The sequence below is a fragment of the Bombina bombina genome, chromosome 2 (genome assembly GCF_027579735.1).
Source record: "Bombina bombina isolate aBomBom1 chromosome 2, aBomBom1.pri, whole genome shotgun sequence".
Taxonomy (NCBI): Eukaryota; Metazoa; Chordata; class Amphibia; order Anura; family Bombinatoridae; genus Bombina; species Bombina bombina.
This window is the reverse complement of record NC_069500.1, coordinates 432082854-432110272: the sequence shown is the minus strand read 5'-3', so window position 1 is coordinate 432110272 and position 27419 is coordinate 432082854. Positions and strand designations below refer to the sequence as shown.

At 41.5% G+C, this 27419-nt stretch overlaps 2 protein-coding genes across 6 annotated transcripts in view; one reads left to right on the top strand and one right to left on the bottom strand.

The window, feature by feature from the left end:
- Positions 1–13289, top strand: part of SFI1 (SFI1 centrin binding protein) — a 146190-nt gene extending 132901 nt beyond the window's left edge. For both annotated transcript variants that reach the window (XM_053702014.1, XM_053702013.1), the window contains exons 31-32: positions 12790–12901; positions 13039–13289. In XM_053702014.1, the coding sequence (XP_053557989.1) occupies positions 12790–12901; positions 13039–13149 (223 nt within the window). In that variant the 3' untranslated portion in view covers positions 13150–13289. The remainder of the gene's footprint in view (positions 1–12789; positions 12902–13038) is intronic.
- Positions 13218–27419, bottom strand: part of LOC128649001 (phosphatidylserine decarboxylase proenzyme, mitochondrial) — a 30206-nt gene continuing 16004 nt past the window's right edge. For all 4 annotated transcript variants that reach the window (XM_053702016.1, XM_053702019.1, XM_053702015.1 and 1 more), the window contains 5 exons: positions 18327–18563; positions 18082–18220; positions 14710–14844; positions 14266–14426; positions 13218–14170 (listed from right to left, as the gene is read on the bottom strand). In XM_053702016.1, the coding sequence (XP_053557991.1) occupies positions 13946–14170; positions 14266–14426; positions 14710–14844; positions 18082–18220; positions 18327–18563 (897 nt within the window). In that variant the 3' untranslated portion in view covers positions 13218–13945. The remainder of the gene's footprint in view (positions 14171–14265; positions 14427–14709; positions 14845–18081; positions 18221–18326; positions 18564–27419) is intronic.

Below are 27419 nucleotides of genomic sequence, written 5' to 3'. Positions count from 1 at the left end.
ATAGCCAGAGGAGGGCTGGTTATAGGATCAGTGGTATCTGCATCAGTATAGTGACACTGGCACATGGGTTTAGCCAGAGGAGGGCTGGTTATAGGATCAGTGGTATCTGCATCAGTATAATAACACCAAACACTATATAATGACACAGTAGTGACACTGGCACATGGGTATAGCCAGAGGAGGGCTGGTTATAGGGTCAGTGGTATCTGCATCAGTATAATAACACCAAGCACAATAAAAAGACACAGTAGTGACACTGACTCATGGGTATAGCCAGAGGAGGGCTGATTATAGGATCAGTGGTATCTGCATCAGTATAGTGACACTGGCACATGGGTATAGCCAGAGGAGGGCTGGTTATAGGATCAGTGGTATCTGCATCAGTATAATAATACCTAGCGCTATATAATGACACAGTAGTGACAATGGCACATGGGTATAGCCAGACAAGGGCTGGTTATAGGGTCAGTGGTATCTGCATCAGTATAATAACACCCAGCACTATATAATGACACAGTAGTGACACTGGCACATGGGTATAGCCAGAGGAGGGCTGGTTATAGGGTCAGTGGTATCTGCATCAGTATAATAACACCCAGCACTATATAATGACACAGTAGTGACACTGGCACATGGGTATAGCCAGAGGAGGGCTGGTTATAGGATCAGTGGTATCTGCATCAGTATAATAATACCTAGCGCTATATAATGACACAGTAGTGACACTGGCACATGGGTATAGCCAGACAAGGGCTGGTTATAGGGTCAGTGGTATCTGCATCAGTATAATAACACCCAGCACTATACAAGGACACAATAGTGACACTGACTCATGGGTATAGCCAGACAAGGGCTGGTTATAGGATCAGTGGTATCTGCATCAGTATAATAACACCCAGCACTATACAAGGACACAATAGTGACACTGACTCATGCGTATAGCCAGAGGAGGGCTGGTTATAGGATCAGTGGTATCTGCATCAGTATAATAACACCCAGCACTATACAAGGACACAATAGTGACACTGACTCATGGGTATAGCCAGAGGAGGGCTGGTTATAGGATCAGTGGTATCTGCATCAGTATAAATAATATTTTTAATTTCAAATGTACCTTGGTGTCCTTCACTAAGGTCTTTACTTTGGAAAATGTCCGCCACAGCCTTTTTCAGTGCCTATCCCTGACCCTGATAGAGGGTGGAGTATCTATCACATCCTTGTAGCTGTCTCTCTGCCCGGCAGCAGGATCCTCAGGTAAGTTCTTTTTGCCTTCTAGGATTAAATCCTCCTGGATCTTTTGGGACTCAGTTTATCCTTTTATTCAGGATACAAACAAGGGCAGTCTGCAGGCATGTTTGTATGTATTGGAGGAACTGATTTATGAAGGAGACTTAAAGGATTACTTTCTGTTATCATTTTTAAGCTAAACAACTAACATATTAAAGTTATTAAACATTAATTAAAACCTACTGACCTATATTTTCTCCAAAACGAAGTTTCATAACGTTCTAAAAGTTATATCTTTTATTCGCCGATGATGTCACGTTATCCTGCCCACTATTTTCAGCACTGCATGTTCAAAATACTTAAACCAATAACTTTGTGTTTAAAGCGCCATTTTGAAACCTAGGTATTGTAAACGGATTGGTACAGAGCAAAGGATACCCACTGAGTGGGTTTGGAAAACAATTAAATTTGAAGACAAGATTTCTGACATACGGTAGAGATATGTTAATGAAATGCTATTGATAAAAGGCGTATTTGGGGTAGTTAGTTAGTAACAGGCATAGAAAATATTTACTTACAGTGGCCCTTTAAGGGTTAATCCTTTTCCCCTATTTTGAGAATTACATTTTTCTCATGTGTGGCTGAAGGTTTTTTTATAAGGGGGTTTAGTTTCCCTCCTTTGACCTGCTCAATTTTCATGTGCAGGAGATAGAGATTTAGACTTTATTTTGCTGAGCATTTGTTAACATCGGAACTGTCCTAGAACACGTGCCTTTTACTGTGGCGCATGTTTACTTTTCATCTGCCAATCACATGACTCTCTGCTCTTCCGGCTTTACGCTCGTTGTTTGCTCCGTCTGTGAAATTTTTCTCTGATGGCTGTGCGCTTGACGATCGGATTGTCTTGGAAGCAGGATTTTGTGACATCAGCTGGAGAGTCCTCAATCGATCTAGTGGCAGTCTGGTTACGGTAGGACACCTCCGACTGAGGGTTAGTGGTGCCTGTATTTTATCTGTTTTTGAGTTACGCTCTGAGGATTTCCTCTGCAGATTCAAAACATTTTTTTCCTCACCGTGACCTGCCGGTTTAAGTGGATTATTTTTCTAATTATTTTGATTATTATTAGGATCTGTTTAGTTATGGACACATAACAGGGTGCTTCTATATCTATGGACAAATGCTTACTATGCTTAGAGGCTCAAATTGTCCTACCTATACAGTTTTGTTCCTCATGTCTATCTAAAACTTTAAAATTTAAAGACCAGTTACTCCCTTCTGAGCCACATGTCTCGCAGGATAATGCTGATCAGGATATGCCTCCACTTTCTCCTCAAACGTCCCAAGCCTTAACTGTCTCACATACAGTGCCTTGCAGTTCCTCTCATCCTCCTGGGGGTGTTTATTTGCCAGGAGATTTTGCTGCACAGATAACTTCTGCGGTGTGTGTAGCTTTATCTGCTATCCCTACTTCGGGTAAGCGTAAAAACAAATCCAAACATTTTTCTGCTAGTAAGGTTTCTGACCAAGATCAAGTTCTGTTAGTCAACCTTTCCCAAGTGTCTGATGAGGAAGATACCTCAGTAGCCTCTAAAGCTGAGATATCTGACTGACATAATGGGGGATAATTCTGCAGAATCTGAAGAAGTTAATTTTAGATTTAAACTCGACCACCTCCGTTTACTTCTAAGGGAGGTCCTGGCTACTTTGGTACGCTGTCAACCATAAAAAAAATCTAGTAAACTCAATAGATATTATGATGATCTTTCTTCCGTGGACGTTTTTCCAGTTCCAAACCATAGGTCGGAAATTATAGATCAGGAATGGGGATAAGCCAGGTATTCCTTTTTCCCCTTCTCCTGTTTTTAAAAAGATGTTTCCTGTTGCTGACTCCATTCGTGATTTGTGGCACACTGTGCCAATGGTGGAAGAAGCTATCTCTACTCTAGCCAAAAGAACTACTATTCCTATAGAGGATAGCTGTTCTTTCAAGGTTCCATGGATAAGAAGCTTACTTAAAGAAGATGTATATTCATCAGGGATTACAGTGGCAACCTGCTGCAAGTATTGCTACGGTTGCAAGCGCTGCATCTTATTGCTGCGATACCTTATCTGAACAACTGGCCAATTATTTTATTTCTGATGCCAACATGCAGGTCATTAGACTGGAAGCCAAGATGTCTAGCTTCGCTGTTCTAGCTTGCAGGGCTCTTTGGCTAAAGTCTTGGTCAGCTGATGTAACTTCCAAGTCCAAACTTCTATCTTTACCTTTATAAGGGTAAGACTCTATTTGGTCCTGGTCTGGTGGAGATAATTTCCAAGATTACAGGCGGAAAGGGATCTTTCCAGCCTCAGGACAAGAAGAATAGACTTAGGGGTCGCCAAAATTCTAATTTTCGTTCCTTTAGTAACTTCAAAGGACAGAAGTCTCCCTCTTCCAAGCCGGAGCAATCCAAGTCCTCCTGGAGGTCTAACCAGCCTTGGAATAAGGAAAAGCAATCCAAAAAGCCTTCATCTGATACTGTCAGCATGAAGAGTCCGCCCCTGGTCCAGTTTTGGATCAAGTGGGCGGCAGGCTTTTGCTTTTTCGACAAGCTTAGATATGCAATGTCCCAGACCCTTGGGCTGTGGATGTAGTGTCCCAGAGTTACAGCATTGGATTCAAGACTTGTCCTTCCAGGGGCAGATTCATCCTCTCAAGATTATCTGCAGATCAGTTAAAAAGAAAGAGAGGCCTTCTTAAACTGCGTACAGGACCTATCCTCCCTGGGAGTGATTCATCAATTTCCTGTAAAGGGAAGGAGGTCTAGGATTCTATTCAAATCTTTTTGTAGTTCCCAAGAAGGAGGGAAATGTCTCAACAAATCCCTTAGAGTTCCGTCCTTCAAAATGGAGACCATTCATTCCATTCTTCCCTTGGTCCAAGAGGGTCAATTCATGATGACCATAGACCTGAAGGACGCGTTTCTTCATGTTCCCAATCACAGGGATCATCATCAGTTTCTGAGCTTTGCCTATCTGGACAAGCATTTCAAGTTTGTTGCACTTCCGTTTGGCCTTGCCACGGCTCCCAGAATATTCACAAAGTTTCTGGGGGCGCTTTTGGCAGTGGTCAGATCTCAGGGAATTGCAATGGACATCATACCTTTTGTTTGGTTCCATCTGAGAAAAATTGTTTTTTTTCTTGCTATTTCTTTTGCTTTCAGAGTTTCTGAACTCCCGGCTCTGCAGTGCTATTCCCCTTACCTTATTTTTCATGCGGATAAGGCGGTCCTTCGCACCAAGCTGGGATTTCTCCCTAAGGTAGTGTCTGATCGCAATATAAATCAGGAAATCGCTGTTCCTTTTTGTCCCTATCCTTCTTCCCAGAAGGAATGTCTTCTGCAAAACCTGGATGTTGTGCGTGCTCTGAAATTTTATCTACAAGCAACTAAAGATTTTCGACAATCCTCTGCCCTGTTCGTTGTTTTCTCTGGTAAGCGTAGGGGTCAGAAGGCCACTTCTACTACCCTTTCTCTCTGGTTGAGAAGTATTATCAGATTAGCTTATGAGACAGCTGGTCATCAGCCTCCTGAGAGAATTAAAGGGACACTGTACCCAATTTCTCTTGTTAAGTGTATCCAGTCCACAGATCATCCATTACTTGTGGGATATTCTCCTTCCCAACAGGAAGTTGCAAGAGGATCACCCACAGCAGAGCTGCTATATAGCTCCTCCCCTCACTGCCATATCCAGTCATTCTCTTGCAACTCTCAACTAAGATGGAGGTCGTAAGAGGACTGTGGTGTTTTATACTTAGTTTATTTCTTCAATCAAAAGTTTATTTTTAAATGGTACCGGAGTGTATTGTTTATCTGAGGCAGTATTTAGAAGAAGAATCTGCCTGCGTTTTCTATGATCTTAGCAGAAGTAACTAAGATCCTTTGCTGTTCTCACATATTCTGAGGAGTGAGGTAACTTCAGAGGGGGAATAGCGTGCAGGTTTTCCTGTAATAAGGTATGTGCAGTTAAAATATTTATCTAGGGGTGGAATTTGCTAGAAAATGCTGCTGATACCGAAGTAATGTAAGTAAAGCCTTAAATACAGTGATAGCGACTGGTATCAGGCTTATTAATAGAGATACATACGCTTATAAAAGTGTATTTTAAAACGTTTGCTGGCATGTTTAATCGTTTTTTACATATGTTTGGTGATAAAACTTATTGGGGCCTAGTTTTTTCCACATGGCTGGCTTGAATTTTGCCTAGAAACAGTTCCCTGAGGCTTCCCACTGTTGTAATATGAGTGGGAGGGGCCTATTTTGGTGTTTTTTTGCACAGCAAAAATTACAGACAGACATCCAGCTTCTTCCTGCATGATCCAGGACTTCTCTGAAGGGCTCAAAAGTCGTATTGAGGGAGGTAAAAAGCCACAGTAGAGCTGTGGCAGTTGTTGTGACTGTTTAAAAAACGTTTTTGTCATTTGTTATTCCGTTTTTGGTATTAAGGGGTTAATCATCCATTTGCAAGTGGGTGCAATGCTCTGCTAACTTATTACATACACTGTAAAAATTTTGTTAGTGTAACTGCATTTTTTCACTGTTATTTCAAAATTTGGGAAAATTTGTGTTTCTTAAAGGCGCAGTAACGTTTTTTATATTGCTTGTAAACTTGTTTAAAAATGTTTTCCAAGCTTGCTAGTCTGTTTAAACATGTCTGACACAGAGGAACCTACTTGTTCATTATGTTTGAAAGCCATGGTGGAGCCCCATAGGAGAATGTGTACTAAATGTATTGATTTCACCTTAAACAGTAAAGATCAATCTTTATCTATAATAGAATTATCACCAGAGGGTTCTGTCGAGGGGGAAGTTATGCCGACTAACTCTCCCCACGTGTCAGACCCTTCGCCTCTCGCTCAGGGGACGCACGCTAATATGGCGCCAATTACATCAGGGACGCCCATAGCGATTACCTTGCAGGATATGGCTGCAATCATGAATAATACCCTGTCAGAGGTATTATCTAGATTGCCTGAATTAAGAGGCAAGCGCGATAGCTCTGGGGTTAGGAGAGATACAGAGCTCACAAATGCTGTTAGAGCCATGTCTGATACTGCGTCACAGTATGCCGAACATGAGGATGGAGAGCTTCAGTCTGTGAGTGACATCTCTGACTCGGGGAAACCTGATTCAGAGATTTCTAATTTTAAATTTAAGCTTGAGAACCTCCGTCTATTGCTTGGGGAGGTATTAGCTGCTCTGAATGACTGTAACACAGTTGCAATTCCAGAGAAATTGTGTAGGCTGGATAGATACTATGCGGTGCCGGTGTGTACTGACGTTTTTCCTATACCTAAAAGCCTTACAGAAATTATTAGCAAGGAGTGGGATAGACCCGGTGTGCCCTTTTCCCCACGTCCTATATTTAGAAAAATGTTTCCAATAGACGCCACTACACGGGACTTATAGCAGACGGTCCCTAAGGTGGAGGGAGCAGTTTCTACTTTAGCAAAGCGTACCACTATCCCGGTTGAGGACAGTTGTGCTTTTTCAGATCCAATGGATAAAAAATTGGAGGGTTACCTTAAGAAAATGTTTATTCAACAAGGTTTTATTTTACAGCCCCTTGCATGCATTGCGCCTGTCACTGCTGCGGCGGCATTCTGGTTTGAGGCCCTGGAAGAGGCCATCCAGACAGCTCCATTGAATGAAATTATTGACAAGCTTAGAACGCTTAAGCTAGCTAACTCATTTGTTTCTGATGCCATTGTTCATTTGACTAAACTAACGGCTAAGAATTCCAGATTCGCCATCCAGGCGCGTAGGGCGCTATGGCTTAAATCCTGGTCAGCTGATGTGACTTCAAAGTCTAAATTACTCAACATTCCTTTCAAGGGGCAGACCTTATTCGGGCCTGGCTTGAAGGAAATTATTGCTGACATTACTGGAGGCAAGGGTCATACCTTTCCTCAGGACAGGGCCAAATCAAAGGCCAAACAGTCTAATTTTCGTGCCTTTCGAAATTTCAAGGCAGGAGCAGCATCATCTTCCTCCGCTTCAAAACAAGAGGGAACTGTTGCTCATTCCAGACAGGCCTGGAAACCTAACCAGTCCTGGAACAAGGGCAAGCAGGCCAGAAAGCCTGCTGCTGCCCCCAAGACAGCATGAAGGAACGGCCCCCTATCCGGAAACGGATCTAGTGGGGGGCAGACTTTCTCTCTTCGCCCAGGCATGGGCAAGAGATGTTCAGGATCCCTGGGTGTTGGAGATCATATCTCAGGGATATCTTCTGGACTTCAAAGCTTCTCCTCCACAAGGGAGATTTCATCTTTCAAGGTTATCAGCAAACCAGATAAAGAAAGAGGCATTCCTAAGCTGTGTGCAAGACCTCCTAGTAATGGGAGTGATCCATCCAGTTCCGCGGACGGAACAAGGACAGGGATTTTATTCAAATCTGTGGTTCCCAAGAAAGAGGGAACCTTCAGACCAATCTTGGATCTAAAGATCTTAAACAAATTCCTCAGAGTTCCATCATTCAAAATGGAAACTATTCGGACCATCCTACCCATGATCCAAGAGGGTCAGTACATGACCACAGTGGACTTAAAGGATGCCTACCTTCACATACCGATTCACAAAGATCATCATCGGTTCCTAAGGTTTGCCTTTCTAGACAGGCATTACCAATTTGTAGCTCTTCCCTTCGGGTTGGCCACTGCCCCGAGAATTTTTACAAAGGTTCTGGGCTCACTTCTGGCGGTTCTAAGACCGCGAGGCATAGCGGTGGCTCCGTATCTAGACGACATCCTGATACAGGCATCAAGCTTTCAAATTGCCAAGTCTCATACAGAGATAGTTCTGGCATTTCTGAGGTCGCATGGGTGGAAAAGAGTTCTCTATCACCACTCACAAGAGTCTCCTTCCTAGGGACTCTTATAGATTCTGTAGAGATGAAAATTTACCTGACGGAGTCCAGGTTATCAAAACCTCTAAATGCTTGCCGTGTCCTTCATTCCATTCCACGCCCGTTAGTGGCTCAGTGCATGGAAGTAATCGGCTTAATGGTAGCGGCAATGGACATAGTGCCATTTGCGTGCCTGCATCTCAGACCGCTGCAATTATGCATGCTAAGTCAGTGGAATGGGGATTACTCAGATTTGTCCCCTCTACTAAATCTGGATCAAGAGACCAGAGATTCTCTTCTCTGGTGGCTTTCTCAGGTCCATCTGGCCAAGGGTATGACCTTTCACAGGCCAGATTGGACGATTGTAACAACAGATGCCAGGCTTCTAGGTTGGGGCGCAGTCTGGAACTCCCTGAAGGCTCAGGGATCGTGGACTCAGGAGGAGAAACTCCTCCCAATAAATATTCTGGAGTTAAGAGCAATATTCAAGGCTCTTCTAGCTTGGCCACAGTTAGCAACACTGAGGTTCATCAGATTTCAGTCGGACAACATCACCACTGTGGCTTACATCAACCATCAAGGGGGAACCAGGAGTTCCCTAGCGATGTTAGAAGTCTCAAAGATAATTCGCTGGGCAGAGTCTCACTCTTGCCACCTGTCAGCGATCCACATCCCAGGCGTAGAGAACTGGGAGGCGGATTTTCTAAGTCGTCAGACTTTTCATCCGGGGGAGTGGGAACTCCATCCGGAGGTGTTTGCTCAACTGGTCCATCGTTGGGGCAAACCAGAACTGGATCTCATGGCGTCTCGCCAGAACGCCAAGCTTCCTTGTTACGGATCCAGGTCCAGGGACCCGGGAGCAACGCTGATAGATGCTCTAGCAGCTCCTTGGTTCTTCAACCTGGCCTATGTGTTTCCACCGTTTCCTCTGCTCCCTCGACTGATTGCCAAAATCAAACAGGAGAGAGCATCAGTGATTCTGATAGCGCCTGCGTGGCCACGCAGGACCTGGTATGCAGACCTAGTGGACATGTTATCTCTTCCACCATGGACTCTGCCTCTGAGGCAGGACCTTCTAATACAAGGTCCTTTCAATTATCCAAATCTAATTTCTCTGAGACTGACTGCATGGAGATTGAACGCTTGATTCTATCAAGGCGTGGCTTCTCAGAGTCAGTCATTGATACCTTAATACAGGCTCGGAAGCCTGTCACCAGGAAAATCTACCATAAGATATGGCGTAAATATCTTTATTGGTGTGAATCCAAGAGTTACTCAAGGAGTAAGGTTAGGATTCCTAGGATATTGTCCTTTCTCCAAGAGGGTTTGGACAAAGGCTTATCGGCTAGTTCTTTAAAAGGACAGATCTCTGCTCTGTCTATTCTTTTGCACAAGCGTCTGGCAGAAGTTACAGACGTCCAGGCATTTTGTCAGGCTTTGGTTAGGATTAAGCCTGTGTTTAAAACTGTTGCTCCCCCGTGGAGCTTAAACTTGGTTCTTAAAGTTCTTCAGGGAGTTCCGTTTGAACCCCTTCATTCCATTGATATTAAACTTTTATCTTGGAAAGTTCTGTTTTTGATGGCTATTTCCTCGGCTCGAAGAGTCTCTGAGTTATCTGCCTTACATTGTGATTCTCCTTATCTGATTTTTCATTCAGACAAGGTAGTTCTGCGTACCATACCTGGGTTTTTACCTAAGGTGGTTTCTAAAAGGAATATCAATCAAGAGATTGTTGTTCCATCATTGTGTCCTAATCCTTCTTCAAAGAAGAAACGTCTTTTGCATAATCTGAACGTAGTCCATGCCTTGAAGTTTTACTTACAGGCTACTAAAGATTTTAGTCAAACATCTGCCCTGTTTGTCGTTTACTCTGGACAGAGGAGAGGTCAAAAAGCTTCGGCAACCTCTCTCTCCTTTTGGCTTCGGAGCATAATACTCTTAGCTTATGAGACTGCTGGACAGCAGCCCCCTGAAAGGATTACAGCTCATTCTACTAGAGCTGTGGCTTCCACCTGGGCCTTTAAAAATGAGGCCTCTGTTGAACAGATTTGCAAGGCTGCGACTTGGTCTTCGCTTCACACCTTTTCAAAATTTTACAAATTTGACACTTTTGCTTCTTCGGAGGCTGTTTTTGGGAGAAAGGTTCTACAGGCAGTGGTTCCTTCCGTTTAAGTTCCTGCCTTGTCCCTCCCATCATCCGTGTACTTTAGCTTTGGTATTGGTATCCCACAAGTAATGGATGATCCGTGGACTGGATACACTTAACAAGAGAAAACATAATTTATGCTTACCTGATAAATTTATTTCTCTTGTAGTGTATCCAGTCCACGGCCCGCCCTGTCCTTTTAAGGCAGGTCTAAATTTTAATTAAACTACAGTCACCACTGCACCCTATGGTTTCTCCTTTCTCGTCTTGTTTCGGTCGAATGACTGGATATGACAGTAAAGGGAGGAGCTATATAGCAGCTCTGCTGTGGGTGATCCTCTTGCAACTTCCTGTTGGGAAGGAGAATATCCCACAAGTAATGGATGATCCGTGGACTGGATACACTACAAGAGAAATACATTTATCAGGTAAGCATAAATTATGTTTTTTTTTCTTTTGTAATTCAGAAAAAGCATGCAATTTTAAGCAACTTTTTAATTTACTCTTATTATCAATTTTTCTTCGTTCTCTTGCTATCATTATTTGAAAAAGAAGGCATCTAAGCTTTTTTTGTTTCAGTACTCTGGACAGCACTTTTTTGGTGGATGAATTTATCCACCAATCAGCAAGGACAACGCAGGTTGTTCACCAAAAATGGGCCGGCATCTAAACTTACATTCTTGCATTTCAAATAAAGATACCAAGAGAATGAAGAAAATTTGATAATAGGAGTAAATTAGAAAGTTGCTTAAAATTTCATGCTCAATCTGAATCACGAAAGAAATTTTTTGGGTACAGTGTCCCTTTAAGGCTCATTCCACGAGGGCTCTCTCTTCTTCCTGGGCTTTCAAAAATAAATCTTCTGTGGAGAAAATTTGCAAGGCGGCTACTTGGTACTCTTTGCATACCTTTTCAAAATTCTACAAATTTGATATTTTTGCTTCGGCTGAAGCTTCTTTTGGGAGAAAAGTTCTTCAAGCAGTGGTGCCTTCTGTTTAGGTCTGCCTGTCTTGTCTTCCCTCCCTTTTCATTCTGTGTCCTCTTGCTTGGGTATTGGTTCCCACTAAGAATTGGAATGACGTTGTGGACTCTCCATGCCATAGGAAAGAAAACAAAATTTATGCTTACCTGATAGATTTATTTATTTCGGGGCATGGAGAGTCCACGACCCCACCCTTATTTAAACAACTTTGACAGTTTTTTTTCTGTAAACTTCAGACACCTCTATACCCTTGTTATATTTTTTCCTTTGGCCTAATGACTGGGGGTTATGGGTAAGGGAAGTGACATTTAACAACTCTGCTGGGGTGCTCTTTGCCTCCTCCTGCTGGCTAGGAGTTGAATAGCCCACTAGTAATTGGAATGATGTTGTGGACACTCCATGCCCGGAAATAAATTTATCATGTAAGCCTACATTTTGTTTTTTAATGCAGGGATTACCCTCCCATCAGCTTCCACACACATCTGTCAGTATGAAATTTTAGGTGTTTTTAAAAAAAAAAAATCTTATTTATTTTCTGCAGTGTAGGATTCCTTCCAAACGGCTCTATAACCCCTCCCCGATCGTGCTTTGTTACCATATGAAGGCAGATAACTGCAGCCCAGGAAGAGCAAGTCTCTGGAGCTTCCTGAAAAGTCGGACGTAGATCGGTTAGGTGGTACGATGGGCTTTGTACCGTATGACTTAGATCTATGTCTGATTGGTGTAAGGTGTTAATCTTAATGTTCATAAGGGTACTGTCTATTATGAGGACTTTGCAAAAAGGAAAAAAAAGTTTAGATTTTTAGTATAATGGAAACAGATTGGGAATGAGGGTTAAAGGGACAGCATACTATAAAATTGTTTTTCTCTTAATGTGTTTCAAATTACTTTTTAACCAACTGCAGAGTTTAAAATGTATAAGATTTGCTTTTTTTAAGGTTTATTTGTGTATATGAATTAGCTGATTTTGTGTTTTGAAACCACAACCTAATAAAATGGGTTGAGTTTGTAGGTATAATCAGATCTCATTACTTTATCACATTGTGTACATATACCTGCTTCTTTATCTTATATCTGTCCATAAACCAATTACCAATACTTGGAGAGAACAATGGAAAATTAACATTTTATTATCTTATCTCTTCTAAAACCCCCTGGGAGTGTAATTTCTTCTACTGGCTGTGTTAACACAGCTTGGCCTTGAGGCCAAAAACTTTCAGGATGGGTGGGGATACCACAGGCTAAATAAACTATTTCAAATGCCAATATAAGGGTAATGGAAATACTTGTAAACAATTTAATACAGTCCAGCAGTTAAAGTGAATCATTAGGAACAAATTAAAAGGGGAGAACATTTTTTAAGTAAACTGTCCCTTTAAGTAAGAAAGAGATTAAAAAAAAATGGGTGAGTTGATCCGAGGGATACTGAACTGTAGAATGTGTATGTCATCTCATTCACCTACTATTGTAATAAATGACAAATGTGCCATGAGAATTAAAATGACTCTAGTATATTATCAGGGCATGTCTAATAAGTGAATCTGTTTTTAGGGCTTGGTGTAGATATGCAGGAGTCTTGCGTGGGTGGGTGGAGACTCATGATGCCGTGCTGAACCATGATGAACAATCTATCACACAGGATGTGCAGAGCGACCTGTTGCAGGTAGAAATGGAAGCAAAAGTTCAGAGCATTTCTTCTAACCACCCCCCTGCCCGCATGTCTCGATTACAGTGCCTAATGTCATTCTTATTTATAGTTTTCTCACACTAATTATACTTGTGTACACTTCTTTCCTTCAGCTGGAGCTACAGATTGAGAAGCGTAAACAAAAGCTAGATATGGAGAAGACACAGATGCAGGGTTATATCAGCCGTATCCAGGAAATAAGAATCTTGCTGGACTGTTTGTAATGGAGACTATGCACACCTTATGCCTTTCAACTAAAGCCAGCATCTGGCTAGTGACTTGCTCAGAAATGTGTTTTTTATTGGATCTTTTATTATTTTATTTCAAAATGTTAACTATTAAATGAATTAATGTATTACATAAATTGTACCCTTCCAAAGTAAAAAAGAGAAGTGCTACAGCTTCTCCAAGGTTTCAGTAAAAATCCATAGTGCTAATCCTCCACCCACATATCTGAAGCAGGTTCTGCACACAGGAATCTGACCTTCATTTTCCGGTCTATAAGATGGCGTCAATTTAGTCATCATTTGGGTGAATGTCAGTGTTGGGACAGAGGCTGCCTTAAGGGTAGCACTTCCCTGAGGTTGGCAGTTTGTCCTTTCTCTTCCTAGTATATGGCATTCCTCCATCGACTGATAAAAGTAGCAGATTTTCAAAGGTTACAAAAATGATTGCTGTCATAAAAAATAGACATTCTTCATTTTTTTTAAAAATGGCAACAAGCTGCTCCAGCACAGCATTGCAAAAGTCAACAACCAACATCTCTTAAACAAGGAGAGAGAAAAAAATGGAAGCAACCAAAAATAAGTGCTGAGTGAGAGTAGGAAGGGGCTGGTGTATGATGCAGTGGGCAGAGCAGATGGTTTGTGCAGCTACTACCACCACCACTATGTTTAGCATGTGCAGACATTTACATCTGCAGAGACACTGCCGCGTGTGTGTCAGCACCAGGCTTCTTCAGAGCAGAACAGTGCAACTGGGCACATGTTTCATCTTCAAGGCAGGATTACAAATGGTGTTCTACATAGAACCCACAGCTTCACCAAAATGTATTTTCTGCCCAGCCTTCAAGTTAAAAGTGAAATCTTTTGGCGCCTCAAAGATCAAGACAATGGTGGAACCAAGGTTAAATTCTCCTAGTTGGTCTCCTTTCCTCATAACAATTCCATCCTGATTATTGTTCGTTACATAGCTTAAATCGTTGTGAGAGCCTTTACTGTAGCGAGGGCTGTTAGTCTGTAAATCCTTAGAAAGAGAAGAAGAAAAAAAAAGAAAATTGATCTTTAGACAGTAAATTTTTCATGACATCAAAATGTTGTTGATACTCTAAAATTACTTACCCTATCAAAATATATGCGTATAGAGCCCACATTTGTGGCCCCCACTGCCGTCAGGGAAAAGAATCCATGTTTCCAGCCACCTGTAAGTACGACTCGCTCATTATAACAGAAGAGCTCTTTTATCCAACGAGCTACTCCTGGATTCACCGACATGAGGGAGCCTGCAAGACAATTCATTTTCTATTTAGTAACCTTAAAGTGTGTGTCACAAGTTTCACCAGCCCTCGGCAATACCACGCTGTATTCAGCTAACTACTCATTTGGGAATTTCCAAAAATACAATAAAGACACTTAGTTTATAATGTGGGTTTCTGTCACAAAGATATCCTTTGTAAATAGCCTGAGCGCTTGTTCTGGTGGTGATCGCATAATCATACATCACATTTAATTTTACTAGACAGAAATCTCCCATCAAAACAGTTCATAGGGTAAAGTGGAGCTTACCAGGAAAATGCCTGCGGTGATGCACATTCCAATCAGTGGGTGAGTGGAAGCAGTGATAGTCCCCAGGTGCCAGATAAATGACACAATGATACAACTGGTTTCCTTCTTTTGTCACCAACTTGTCCTGAAATGAAGCTAGCACACATGAAGGAGAGACAATAATGCATTACTCATTGTACTTAAAGGGACATTAAACACCAGGTTACAACTTCAGTAACATGTTTAATACTTCATGCAAGTGTCATCCTGTACCTGCAGCTCTCGTTAAAGCCATTATTCTCTTATTTTAGCCAATCACAGAGGTATGTTGTAAATGATTTGCCTCTTTATACTGGGCACCACCATCTTGTAGCATTCTGTCATAGAAGCAGTGTGCTACTACTTTTTGACAGCTATACTTTGCACTTTAGGTTAACGTATGCAACAAAAAAACGAAGCTTTACATTTTTGCAGGGGGGTGTTTAAAAAAAAAAAAGTCAAAATAAGAAACTCATGATACAGAGCAGCAATTTTTAACAACTTTGCCATTTCCATTAACAAAATATGTGCACTTTTTGAGTCACCAGCTCCTACTGAGCATGTGCAAGAATTCACAGAATATACGTGTATTCATTTGTGATTGGATGATGGCTGTCACATGATACAGGAGTAGAAATAGACATAACTTTGTTAGAAAACAAAATCTACTACTATTTGAAATTCAGACTAAGAGCTATTGCATTGTCTTTATTATGCAAATCTACATTTTTATAGGTGCTGTTTATTTACTGGTCCTTTTAAATAATGTAACCACTGCAAAAATGTACAGCCCCCACTCTATATTGTGTATGCTAAACTGAAGAGAAAAATAAGGTAACAATATCATAGATCTGTGAATACCAACCATTTCTGTCAGTGTGTGTGAGTACACTTAAATTCCAAGATGGCGACGCCCGGTGTGAAGATGCAGCTTCACTAACCAGCACTTGTAAAGGGTTAAACTAAGAGAATGGCTTTAAAGAGAGCTGCAGACACATGAGGCAAAAACAATAGCATGGGGAGTAGTAACTGTTACTGTAGTTATACCTAGCAGTTTAATGTCCCTTTAAAAAGGGACATGAATCCAAATGATCTTCTTTCATGATTCAGGTAGACTATACCATTTACTTTTGTTATCAAAATGTGCTTCTTTCTATTGGTATCCTTTGCTGAAGGAGCAGCAATGCACCAATGGGAGCTAACTGAAAAGCGGGTGAGTCAATAACAAGATCCATAGATGTGCAGCCACCATTGCTGCTCATGAGCCTACCTAGGTATGCTTTTCAACATAATACCAAGACCATGAAGCAAAGAGCATGTTCTGTCTGAATTGTGGAATTTACAATTTTCTTATTTTTATATATCTATCTATATATCTGTGTCCCATTAAGAAGTTAGAAATGGGCAAGCCAATTAAGTTGCTTAACTCCAGCCCTCATGTACCTTTATCAGAGAAGATTCTAAAGAATTCCCTACCTGAAACGGATAAATCCACTGCCTTGAATGAGCCACTTAGCAGTCCAAGTGAATATGTTAAAGGGACATTAAACACCTAAAGATATTTATATACATTGTTTAATTACATGTAGTAAAACAACTTTAGAATATACTTTATTTATTTTGTTTTCCTTTTCTGTAATTTGATCCTGAATATTGTGTTTTCCAATTCATGTTAAACATGGAAGTGCAGACACTGCTGTATTCCTCACAGTCATTGGTTGCACACTTAATAATCCATTTATAATCATTCCTAATTGGCCTCTGCAGGAAAGGTAACATAAGTTACAATAAGGTGGTGCCCACAGCTTTATGGACATTAACCTTAATTTTCAATATATTTTTAAAAATACATGCATAAAATTATTCTCAGGCTAATCTTTGCTCTGAATACATCATTCAAGCAATGATTTATTTAGTCTTTAAGGCACATATAAAAATGCTCTCGGATCAGCATTGCACTTCTGGGACCCAAGGGCAAGCGGCATACGTGCCAGCAATAACCATGTAACTTCTATTAGTGCATTGCTGCTGCTGAGAATATGTATATGTACTTTTCAAAACACTAGCTTAAAGGGACTCAATATGTTACCGCTAACTTCTAAAAAGAGAATATTTTTAAATGTTACATTAATGCTTTTTTTTTTTAGGGATATAAAACCCTAAACATTTATTTTGAGCTTCAGACGCTCTATACAAATTAAAAAAACATTTATTTTTACTTTTGTTAGCAAATTTGCTTTGTTCCCATGGTACTGTTTGTTGAGATACCTAGGTAGGTGTCAGAAGCATTACATGGCTGCCATATAGTGCTCCAGACAAATGCACACTCCCGAGCATACATCCCTGCCTTTTATTATTTTTTTTAACAAGAGAACAACAAGAAAAATTGTTAATAGAAGTAAATTAAAATATTGTTTAAAATTGCATGCGCTATCTGAATCATAAAAGAAAAAAATGTTTTTTATGCCTTTAATAAAAATAGGCTCCTGTGCTGGACAAACTAAATGTTTCATCATGCAATAGGCAACAGATAAGGATCAGTAGTACACAGATATGTACTTCCTATTTGCTTCATTTTGCTTTTAAACAAGTTAAAATAGTTTTGCATGGGGAAAAAAACTTCTACTCTTTCAAGTAGATGATAGAAACATTTTAATACTATGTTCTTTTAATCAAAGCAGTTTGGTTTCAAGTAGGGATGTAGTTAAAGGGACATAATACTCATATGCTAAATCACTTGAAACTGATGCAGTATAACTGTAAAAAGCTGACAGGAAAATATCACCTGAGCATCTCTATGTAAAAAAGGAAGATATTTTACCTCACAATCTCCTCAGCTCAGCAGAGTAAGTTCTGTGTAAAAAGTTATAATTCAGCTGCAGGTAAAAAAATAAAAATATGAAGAAATGAACAGCAGCCAATCAGCATCAACAGTGCTGAGGTCATGAACTCTTTTACTGTGATCTTATGAGATTTCATTGTAAACTTCCTTTAAACTGAATAGGGAAATAACATGAGTGCACGAGGCTCAACCCCTTCCGCATGTTTCAGGACAGACATACTGATTTACTGCTTAGAAGTCCTTTACAATGAGATGTGGCTACGGAGGAACCTTTGAGTTAAATATCTTTCTTTTTTACATAGAGATGTTCAGTTGATATTTTCTAGTCAGTTTTTTACATCTATGCTGCATCACTTTCAAGTGTTTCAACATTTGGGTATCATGGCCCTTTAAATCTGGCGTTTTTGGTAACATTTGAGAAGTAGCAATGCATTACAGCTGATGATCTTTGCCTTCATTAGACCCTGTAGATTCGCACACACAGGCTAGCGTACCAGACACAGTGCTCTTACTTTTGCTGACAGACACGTTTTCAGTCCAGGTCTGTGGCCCCAGAAAGGACTCCAGAGAGTATGTGACCCCTTTAACCTGTTCCACCTCACAGTTTTTCACTCTGCCAAAGTGTAGGATTTTTCCATCAGATGGACTTATCTACAGAGGAGAGATAAGATACATGCCATACTTTTATATCCCCAGAGAATTGTCAGTTTACTGGATATGTATATTCCAGCACATGTGCATGCTTCTCTATACGTACCATAATATGGGAGTCGCACACTGGTCGGGCCTGTGGCTTCAGCTTTCTACGGAAGAACTCACTGAGGTTGCGATATTGGTGCAGATCTTCCACTGCAGCTTCCTTCATATTTACCCCAAATGTCCAAATGTATAAACTATACACTGGTTTACGCAACCATGTTGGCAATTCCACCTGATTCAGGCGGCCCCAGGCGCGAGATAGTAGTCTTGTGGGCACAGACTTGTAAAGAGCAACCTGCAGGGCAAAAGGGAGAGGGGCTTTAATATAAATATGATTAACTAGGCTGCTTCTTGATCACGTGGTTTACAGAGACTCTGGTTAGTCAAGTGTTCAACATAAACTGTAAACCAGAGCCCAAGTACCCAAAGTAGGTGTTAAAGATTTCCTTACTTGATCACAAGCATGACAATTACTGACACCAATTAAAAAGGAGTTTTGATTGTAAAAATGAATTAGATTGATCAAGCATTACATTTTTAGACAAAAGGGTTAAACACATAGTTTAAGTTGCATTACTGCACAAGATGAGCAAGCTCCAATCACTGGCCATATCCTCACTAGCTGTATACTCATCTTGAGTGGTTCAAAACACAACTTTGCAGTTGTCATTTTTTCCTCATGTGCCATTTTCTTATTTTAAACCTTTATGTGCGCTAGTTGGTTACGTTCCACATTTTCATATTTTGGCGCACCATCTTAGAGGCTTTCGTATGCTTGTTCCCTGTGACAGAAGTGATGAACATTCATAGATCAGTAGCATTGTTTGCTTTTGGGTTAGCACACACAGTGAAAGAGAGCTTTACATTTGTGCAACTTTTATACACAGTGTATATAGAGCAATGCAGTGACTGCAAAAATGTAAAGCTCCTACTCTTACGTGCAATAACGGATGTGCACCGTTCAGCGATAACATTACTGCTCTTTGAATGTGCACCGCTTCTGTCACACAGGGCAAGAATATCTAAGGTACAAGATAGCAAAGCCCAGAATGACGATGTGGAGCTGGACCAACTGGCACATATAATGGGTTATATTGAGCAGCTTAATATATTTTAAAGAACAATATAAAAAATAAAATGCTTCCTTTCGCTAATGTATTTTATTTTTCACTAGAAGGTCCCTTTAACTATGCAGGATACTTTAAAGATATGCTCATTGTTCTGGGAAATTTAGCAGGTATGCTTTTATCATGAAGAAAACACCACAAATGCATCGATCAGAATTGTAGTTTTAAAGCAAGTATGGTTGGACTTTGCATAAGGGTATGCTGAGGTCTGTGAAACACATTCCCCCTCCATAGCAAGTTAAGAGAAAGCAACATTTCTCATCTTGAGCCAGTCTCACAAAAAATTAGGGACAATCTAGTCAAAATTAAATTTTCAGGATTCAGACAAGGCGTGCAATTTTAAACAACTTTCCAATTTACTTTTATCATCACATTTTCTTTGTCCTCTTGGTATTCTTTGTTGAACGTTAAACCTAGGAGGTTCATATGCTAATTTCTAAGCCCTGGAAGGACACCTTATCTCAGGGCATTTTGTCAAAATTTCACAGCTAGAGGGCGTTAGTTCATGTGTGCTCACGCACGTAGTTACCTACTAGGCAGCACTGATTGGCTAAAAGCAAGTCTATCAAAATATCTAAAATAAGAGGGTAGTCTGTAGAAGCTTAGATACAAGGTAATCAGAGAGATAAAACTATATTAAAAGAACAGTGTTGGTTATGCAAAACTGGGGAATAGGTAATAGAGATTATCTTTTTAACCCCTTAACGACCGATGACGTATGGGGTACGTCTTCCAAAAAAAATACAGTTAACGACCGAGGACCTACCCCATACGTCGCCTGTCTTTGAAAGCGTTGGAAGTGATCCTGATCGCTTCCAGATGCTTTTCTGTTATTGCAGTGATGCCTCGATATTGAGGCATCCTGCAATAACAATACTTAGCCATCCGATGCAGAGAGAGCCACTCTGTGGCCCTTTCTGCATCGGACATTGATGGCCGTGATCGTTGGTGGGTGGGAGGCGGCCATCCATGGGATCTAGCATGAAGAGGGGGGCGGGATCGTGGGCGGGGGCACGAACCACTACACAATGGAAAATTGTTACATTAAGTGAGAGAAAGGGGGGAAGCTACACTACAGAAAAAAGTAAAAAAAAAACCTTTTATTGTAAACTGGGTGCTGGCAGACAGCTGCCAGTACCCAAGATAGCTCCCAATAAGGTAGAGGGTTAGAGCGCGGTTTGGGAGGGGGTATCCTATGCAGCAGAATAAAAAAACAAAAACAAACAACTTATTTCTCTTGTAAAGGTGTATCCAGTCCACGGGTTCATCCATTACTTGTGGGATATTCTCCTTCCCAACAGGAAGTTGCAAGAGGACACCCACAGCAGAGCTGTCTATATAGCTCCTCCCCTAACTGCCACCCCCAGTCATTCTCTTGCAACGCTCGACAAGATAGGAAGTGTAAGAGAAATGTGGTGACTTAGTATCGTTTTTACCTTCAATCAAGAGTTTGTTATTTTTAAACGGTACCGGTGTTGTACTGTTTTACTCTCAGGCAGAAATTAGAAGAAGAATCTGCCTGGAGGTTGATGATCTTAGCGCTTTGTAACTAAGGTCCATTGCTGTTCTCACACATAACTGAAGAGTATGGAAAGAAAACTTCAGTTGGGGGGACGGTTTGCAGATTACCTGCTTTGAGGTATGTTCAGTATATTTATTTCTAGAGAGATAAGGTCTAGAAAATGCTGACAGAGCCTTGTATATTTGAGGTAAGCCTGATGCAGTGATTTATCAACGACTGGGTTCATGCTTACAAAAAAGGGTAATATTCATGTTAATACGCATATTACTTAGTTAGTGTCAAAACGTTTGCATGGTTTATAGAAAAAACGTTTTTTCTCCGAGGGTGATAAATCTTTATTTGAGGCCTAGTTTTCCACATGGCTAGTCAGATTACTCCTAGGAGTACTTTATTAAGGCCCTCTGACATTGAGTGCATGGTGGGAGGGGCCTATTTTCGCACTCTAAATGCACAGTTGCTATTCAGACTGAGACATCCAGCTTCCCTAAAGGAGTCCTCTGGCATCTAGGACTACAATAGAGGGTTTTTTTCCTGAAAAAATCATGTTTAAAGGCAGGTAGGAACCATAGCAGAGCTGTGGCAGTGTGTTTGACTGTTTATTAACGGTTTTCAAATCCGGTTTGGGGCCTAAGGGGTTAATCATCCATTTGCAAGTGGGTGCAATGCTGCTTTAGTCCCTTACACACACTGTAAAAATTTCGTTGAGTTTACTACTTTTTAACACTGTTTTGCAGTTTATGTGGTAGTTTTTTTTCTCTTAAAGGCACAGTACCGTTTTTGTTTCATTGCTGTTTCACATTTATTAAAGTGTTTTCCAAGCTTGCTGGTCTTATTACTAGTCTGTTAAACATGTCTGACATAGAGAAAACTCCTTGTTCATTATGTTTAGAAGCCATTGTGGAACCCCCTCTTAGAATATGTACCAAATGTATTGATATTTCTCTAAGTTATAAAGACCATATTATGGCATTTAAAGATTTATCACCAGAGGTTTCTCAGACTGACAAAAGGGAGGTTAAACCACCTAGCTCTCCCCATGTGTCAGAACCTATATCTCCCGCTCAAGTGACGCCAAGTACATCTAGCGCGTCCAATGCGTTTACCTTACAAGACATGGCGGCAGTTATGACTAATACCCTCACAGAGGTATTGTCCAAACTGCCAGGGTTACAAGGAAGGCGAGACAGCTCTGGGGCTAGAACAAATACAGAGCTTTCTGACGCTTTAGTAGCTATGTCCGATATACCCTCACAATATGCAGAAGCCGAAGCAGGAGAGCTTCTATCTGTGGGTGACATTTCTGATTCAGGGAAGGCGTTACTTCAGTCTGACTCTGAAATGACAGCGTTTAAATTTAAGCTTGAACACCTCCGCTTGTTGCTCAGGGAGGTTTTAGCGACTCTGGATGACTGTGACCCCATTGTAGTCCCAGAGAAATTGTGTAAAATGGACAAATACTTTGCAGTGCCTGTTTACACTGACGTTTTTCCAGTCCCTAAGAGGTTTTCAGAAATTATTACTAAGGAATGGGATAGACCAGGTGTACCGTTCTCTCCCCCTCCTGCTTTTAAAAAGATGTTTCCCATAGATGCCGCAACACGGGACTCGTGGCAGACGGTCCCTAAGGTGGAGGGAGCAGTCTCTACCCTAGCTAAGCGTACAACTATCCCCGTCGAGGACAGTTGTGCTTTCCTAGATCCAATGGATAAAAAATTGGAGGGTCTCCTTAAGAAAATCTTTATACAACAAGGTTTTATTCTCCAGCCTCTTTCATGCATTGCCCCAGTCACTGCTGCAGCGGCTTTCTTGTTTCGAGTCTCTTGAGGAGGCTCTTCAGGTGGAGACCACGTTAGATGATATTTTAGACAGGATTAAAGCTCTTAAATTGGCTAATTCCTTTATTTCTGACGCCGTTTTTCATTTAACCAAGCTAACGGCTAAGAATTCAGGTTTTGCCATTCAGGCGCGTAGGGTGCTATGGCTTAAATCCTGGTCAGCTGACGTTACTTCAAAGTCTAAGCTTCTCAACATCCCCTTCAAAGGGCAGACCCTATTCGGGCCTGGACTGAAGGAGATCATTTCTGATATTACTGGAGGAAAAGATCACGCCCTTCCTCAGGATAGGTCCAACAAATTAAGGACCAAACAGACTAATTTTCGTTCCTTTCGAAACTTCAAGAGTAGCGCAGCTTCAACTTCCTCTAATGCAAAACAAGAGGGACATTTTGCCCAGTCCAAACCAGTCTGGAGACCTATCCAGGCTTGGAACAAGGGGAAGCAGGCCAAAAAAACCTGCTGCTGCCTCTAAGACCGCATGAAGGAGTAGCCCCCCGATCCGGGACCGGATCTAGTTGGGGGCAGACTTTCTCTCTTCGTCCAGGCTTGGGCAAGAGACGTCCAGGATCCCTGGGCTCTGGAGATTGTTTCCCAGGGATATCTTCTGGACTTCAAAGTTTCATCTCCAAAGGGGAGATTTCATCTCTCACAATTATCTGCAAACCAGATAAAGAGAGAGGCATTCTTACGTTGCGTTCAAGACCAACTGGTTATGGGAGTGATCCACCCAGTTCCAAGGGAGGAACAGGGGCAGGGCTTCTATTCAAATTTGTTTATAGCTCCCAAAAAAAGGGAACTTTCAGACCAATCTTGGATCTCAAGATCCTAAACAAATTTCTCAGGGTCCCATCCTTCAAGATGGAGACTATTCGAACCATCCTATCTATGATCCAGGAGGGTCAATATATGACTACCGTGGACTTAAAGGATGCTTATCTCCACATTCCGATACACAGAGATCATCATCGGTTTCTCAGGTTCGCCTTCCTAGACAGGCATTACCAGTTTGTGGCTCTTCCCTTCGGTTTAGCCACGGCACCAAGAATCTTTACGAAGGTTCTAGGGTCCCTACTGGCGGTTCTAAGGCCACAAGGCATAGCGGTGGCTCCTTACCTAGACGAAATTCTGATACAGGTGTCGACTTTTCAAATCGCCAAGTCCCATACGGACATTGTTCTGGCCTTTCTGAGGTCTCACGGGTGGAAGGTGAACGAAGAAAAGAGTTCTCTCTCCCCTCTCACAAGAGTTTCCTTCCTAGGAACTCTGATAGATTCAGTAGAAAAGAAAAAATTCCTGACAGAGGTCAGGTTGTCAAAACTTCTAACTTCCTGCCGTGCTCTTCATTCCACTTCTCGGCCGTCAGTGGCTCAGTGTATGGAAGTAATCGGCCTAATGGTAGCGGCAATAGACATAGTTCCGTTTGCCCGCCTATATCTCAGACCACTGCAACTTTGCATGCTCAATCAGTGGAATGGGGAATACACCGATTTGTCTCCTCGGATAAATCTGGATCAAGAGACCAGGGATTCTCTTCTCTGGTGGCTATCTCGGGTCCATCTGTCCAGGGGAATGAGTTTCCGCAGGCCAGAATGGACTATAGTGACGACAGATGCCAGCCTTCTGGGCTGGGGCGCAGTCTGGAACTCCCTGAAGGCTCAGGGTTCGTGGACTCAGGAGGAAGCCCTCCTTCCGATAAACATTCTGGAACTAAGAGCGATATTCAATGCTCTTCAGGCTTGGCCTCAGCTAGCTGCGGTCAGGTTCATCAGATTTCAGTCGGACATCACAACTGTAGCTTATATCAACCATCAGGGGGGAACAAGGAGCCCCCTGGCAATGTTGGAGGTTTCAAAGATAATTCTATGGGCAGAGGTTCACTCTTGCCATCTCTCAGCTATCCATATCCCAGGAGTAGAGAACTGGGAGGCGGATTTTCTAAGTCGGCAGACTTTTCATCCGGGGGAGTGGGAGCTCCATCCAGAGGTATTTGCCCAGCTGATTCAACTATGGGGCAAACCAGAACTGGATCTCATGGCGTCTCGTCAGAATGCCAAGCTTCCTTGTTACGGGTCCAGGTCAAGGGATCCCCAGGCAGCGCTGATAGATGCTCTAGCAGCGCCCTGGTCCTTCAGCCTGGCTTATGTGTTTCCACCATTTCCTCTGCTCCCTCGTCTGATTGCCAAGATCAAGCAGGAGAGAGCTTCAGTGATTTTGATAGCTCCTGCGTGGCCATGCAGGACTTGGTATGCAGATCTGGCGGACATGTCATCCTTTCCACCATGGACTCTGCCGCTGAGGCAGGACCTTCTACTTCAAGGTCCCTTAAAACATCCAAATCTAATTTCTCTGCGTCTGACTGCTTGGAGATTGAACGCTTGATTTTATCAAAGCGTGGTTTTTCTGAGTCGGTCATTGATACCTTAATTCAGGCTTGAAAGCCTGTCACCAGGAAAATCTATCATAAGATATGGTGTAAATATCTTCATTGGTGTGAATCCAAGGGTTACTCATGGAGTAAGGTCAGGATTCCTAGGATATTATCCTTTCTCCAAGAAGGATTGGAGAAGGGATTGTCAGCTAGTTCCTTAAAGGGACAGATTTCTGCTCTGTCTATTCTTTTGCACAAACGTCTGGCTAAGGTTCCTGACGTTCAGGCGTTTTGTCAGGCTTTGGTTAGAATCAAGCCTGTGTTTAAACCTGTCGCTCCGCCATGGAGTTTAAATTTAGTTCTTAAAGTTCTTCAAGGGGTTCCGTTTGAACCTTTGCATTCCATAGATATTAAACTTTTATCTTGGAAAGTTCTGTTTTTAGTAGCTATCTCCTTGGCTCGAAGAGTTTTGGAGTTATCTGCTTTACAGTGTGATTCCCCTTATCTGATTTTCCACGCAGATAAGGTAGTTTTACGTACCAAACCTGGGTTTCTTCCTAAGGTGGTATCTAATAATAATATCAATCAGGTGATTGTTGTTCCTTCATTATGTCCTAATCCTTCTTCAAAGAAGGAACGTCTATTACACAATCTTGATGTGGTTCGTGCTTTAAAGTTTTATTTACAAGCTACGAAGGATTTTCGTCAAACATCTGCTTTGTTTGTTGTCTACTCTGGACAGAGGAGAGGCCAAAAGGCTTCGGCAACTTCTCTTTCTTTTTGGCTACGAAGCTTAATCCGCTTAGTTTATGAGACTGCTGGCCAGCAGCCTCCTGAAAGAATTACAGCTCATTCTACTAGAGCAGTAGCTTCCACATTGGCTTTTATACATGAGGCCTCTGTTGAACAGATTTGTAAGGCGGCGACTTGGTCTTCGCTTCATACCTTTTCTAAATTCTACAAATTCAATACTTTTGCTTCCTCAGAGACTATTTTTGGAAGAAAGGTCTTACAGGCAGTGGTGCCTTCCGTTTAAGTTCCTGCCTTATCCCTCCCTTCATCAGTGTCCTAAAGCTTTGGTATTGGTATCCCACAAGTAATGGATGAACCCGTGGACTGGATACACCTTTACAAGAGAAAACAAAATTTATGCTTACCTGATAAATGTATTTGTCTTGTGGTGTATCCAGTCCACGGCCCGCCCTGTCATTTTAAGGCAGGTGTTTTTTATTTTTAAACTACAGTAATTTTGTTTTTAGTACTGGCAGACTTTCTGCCAGTACTTAAGATGGTGGGGACAATTGTGGGGGAGGGAAGAGAGCTGTTTGGGAGGGATCAATGTGTGTGATGTGTCAGGTGGGAGGCTGATCTCTACACTAAATCTAAAATTAACCCTGCAAGCTCCCTAATTAACCCCTTCACTGCTGGGCATAATACATGTGTGGTGCGCAGCGGCCTTCTAATTACCAAAAAGCAACGCAAAAGCCATATATGTCTGCTATTTCTAAACAAAGGGGATCCCAGAGAAGCATTTACAACCATTTGTGCCATAATTGCACAAGCCGTTTGTAAATAATTTCAGCGAGAAACCTAAAATTATTAAAAATTTTAAAATTTTTTTTTATTATTTGATAGCATTTGGCGGTGAAATGGTGGCATGAAATATACCAAGATGGGCCTAGATCAATACTTAGGGTTGTCTACTACACTACAGCTAAAATTAACCCTAGAAGCTCCCTAATTAACCCCTTCACTGCTGGGCATAATACACGTGTGGTACGCAGTGTCATTTAGCGGCCTAATTACCAAAAAGAAACATCAAAGCCATATATGTCTGCTATTTCTGAACAAAGGGGATCCCAGAGAAGCATTTACAACCATAATTGCACAAGTTGTTTGTAAATAATTTCAGTGAGAAACCTAAAGTTTGTGAAAAAGTAAACAATTTTTTTTTATTTTATCACATTTGGCGGTGAAATAGTGGCATGAAATATACCAAAATGGGCCTAGATCAATACTTTGGGATGTCTACTAAAAAAATATACACATGTCAAGGGATATTCAGGGATTCCTGAAAGATATCAGTGTTCCAATGTAACTATCGCTAATTTTGAAGAAAAAAAATGGTTTGGAAAATAGCAAAGTGTTGCCCTATAAACTTGCAAAGAACATGTAAACATTGGGTATTTCTAAACTCAGGCAAAATTTAGAAACTATTTAGCATGGTTGTTTTTTGGTGGTTGTAGATGTGTAAAATTTTGGGGGTCAAAGATAGAAAAAGTCTGTTTTCTTTCCCCA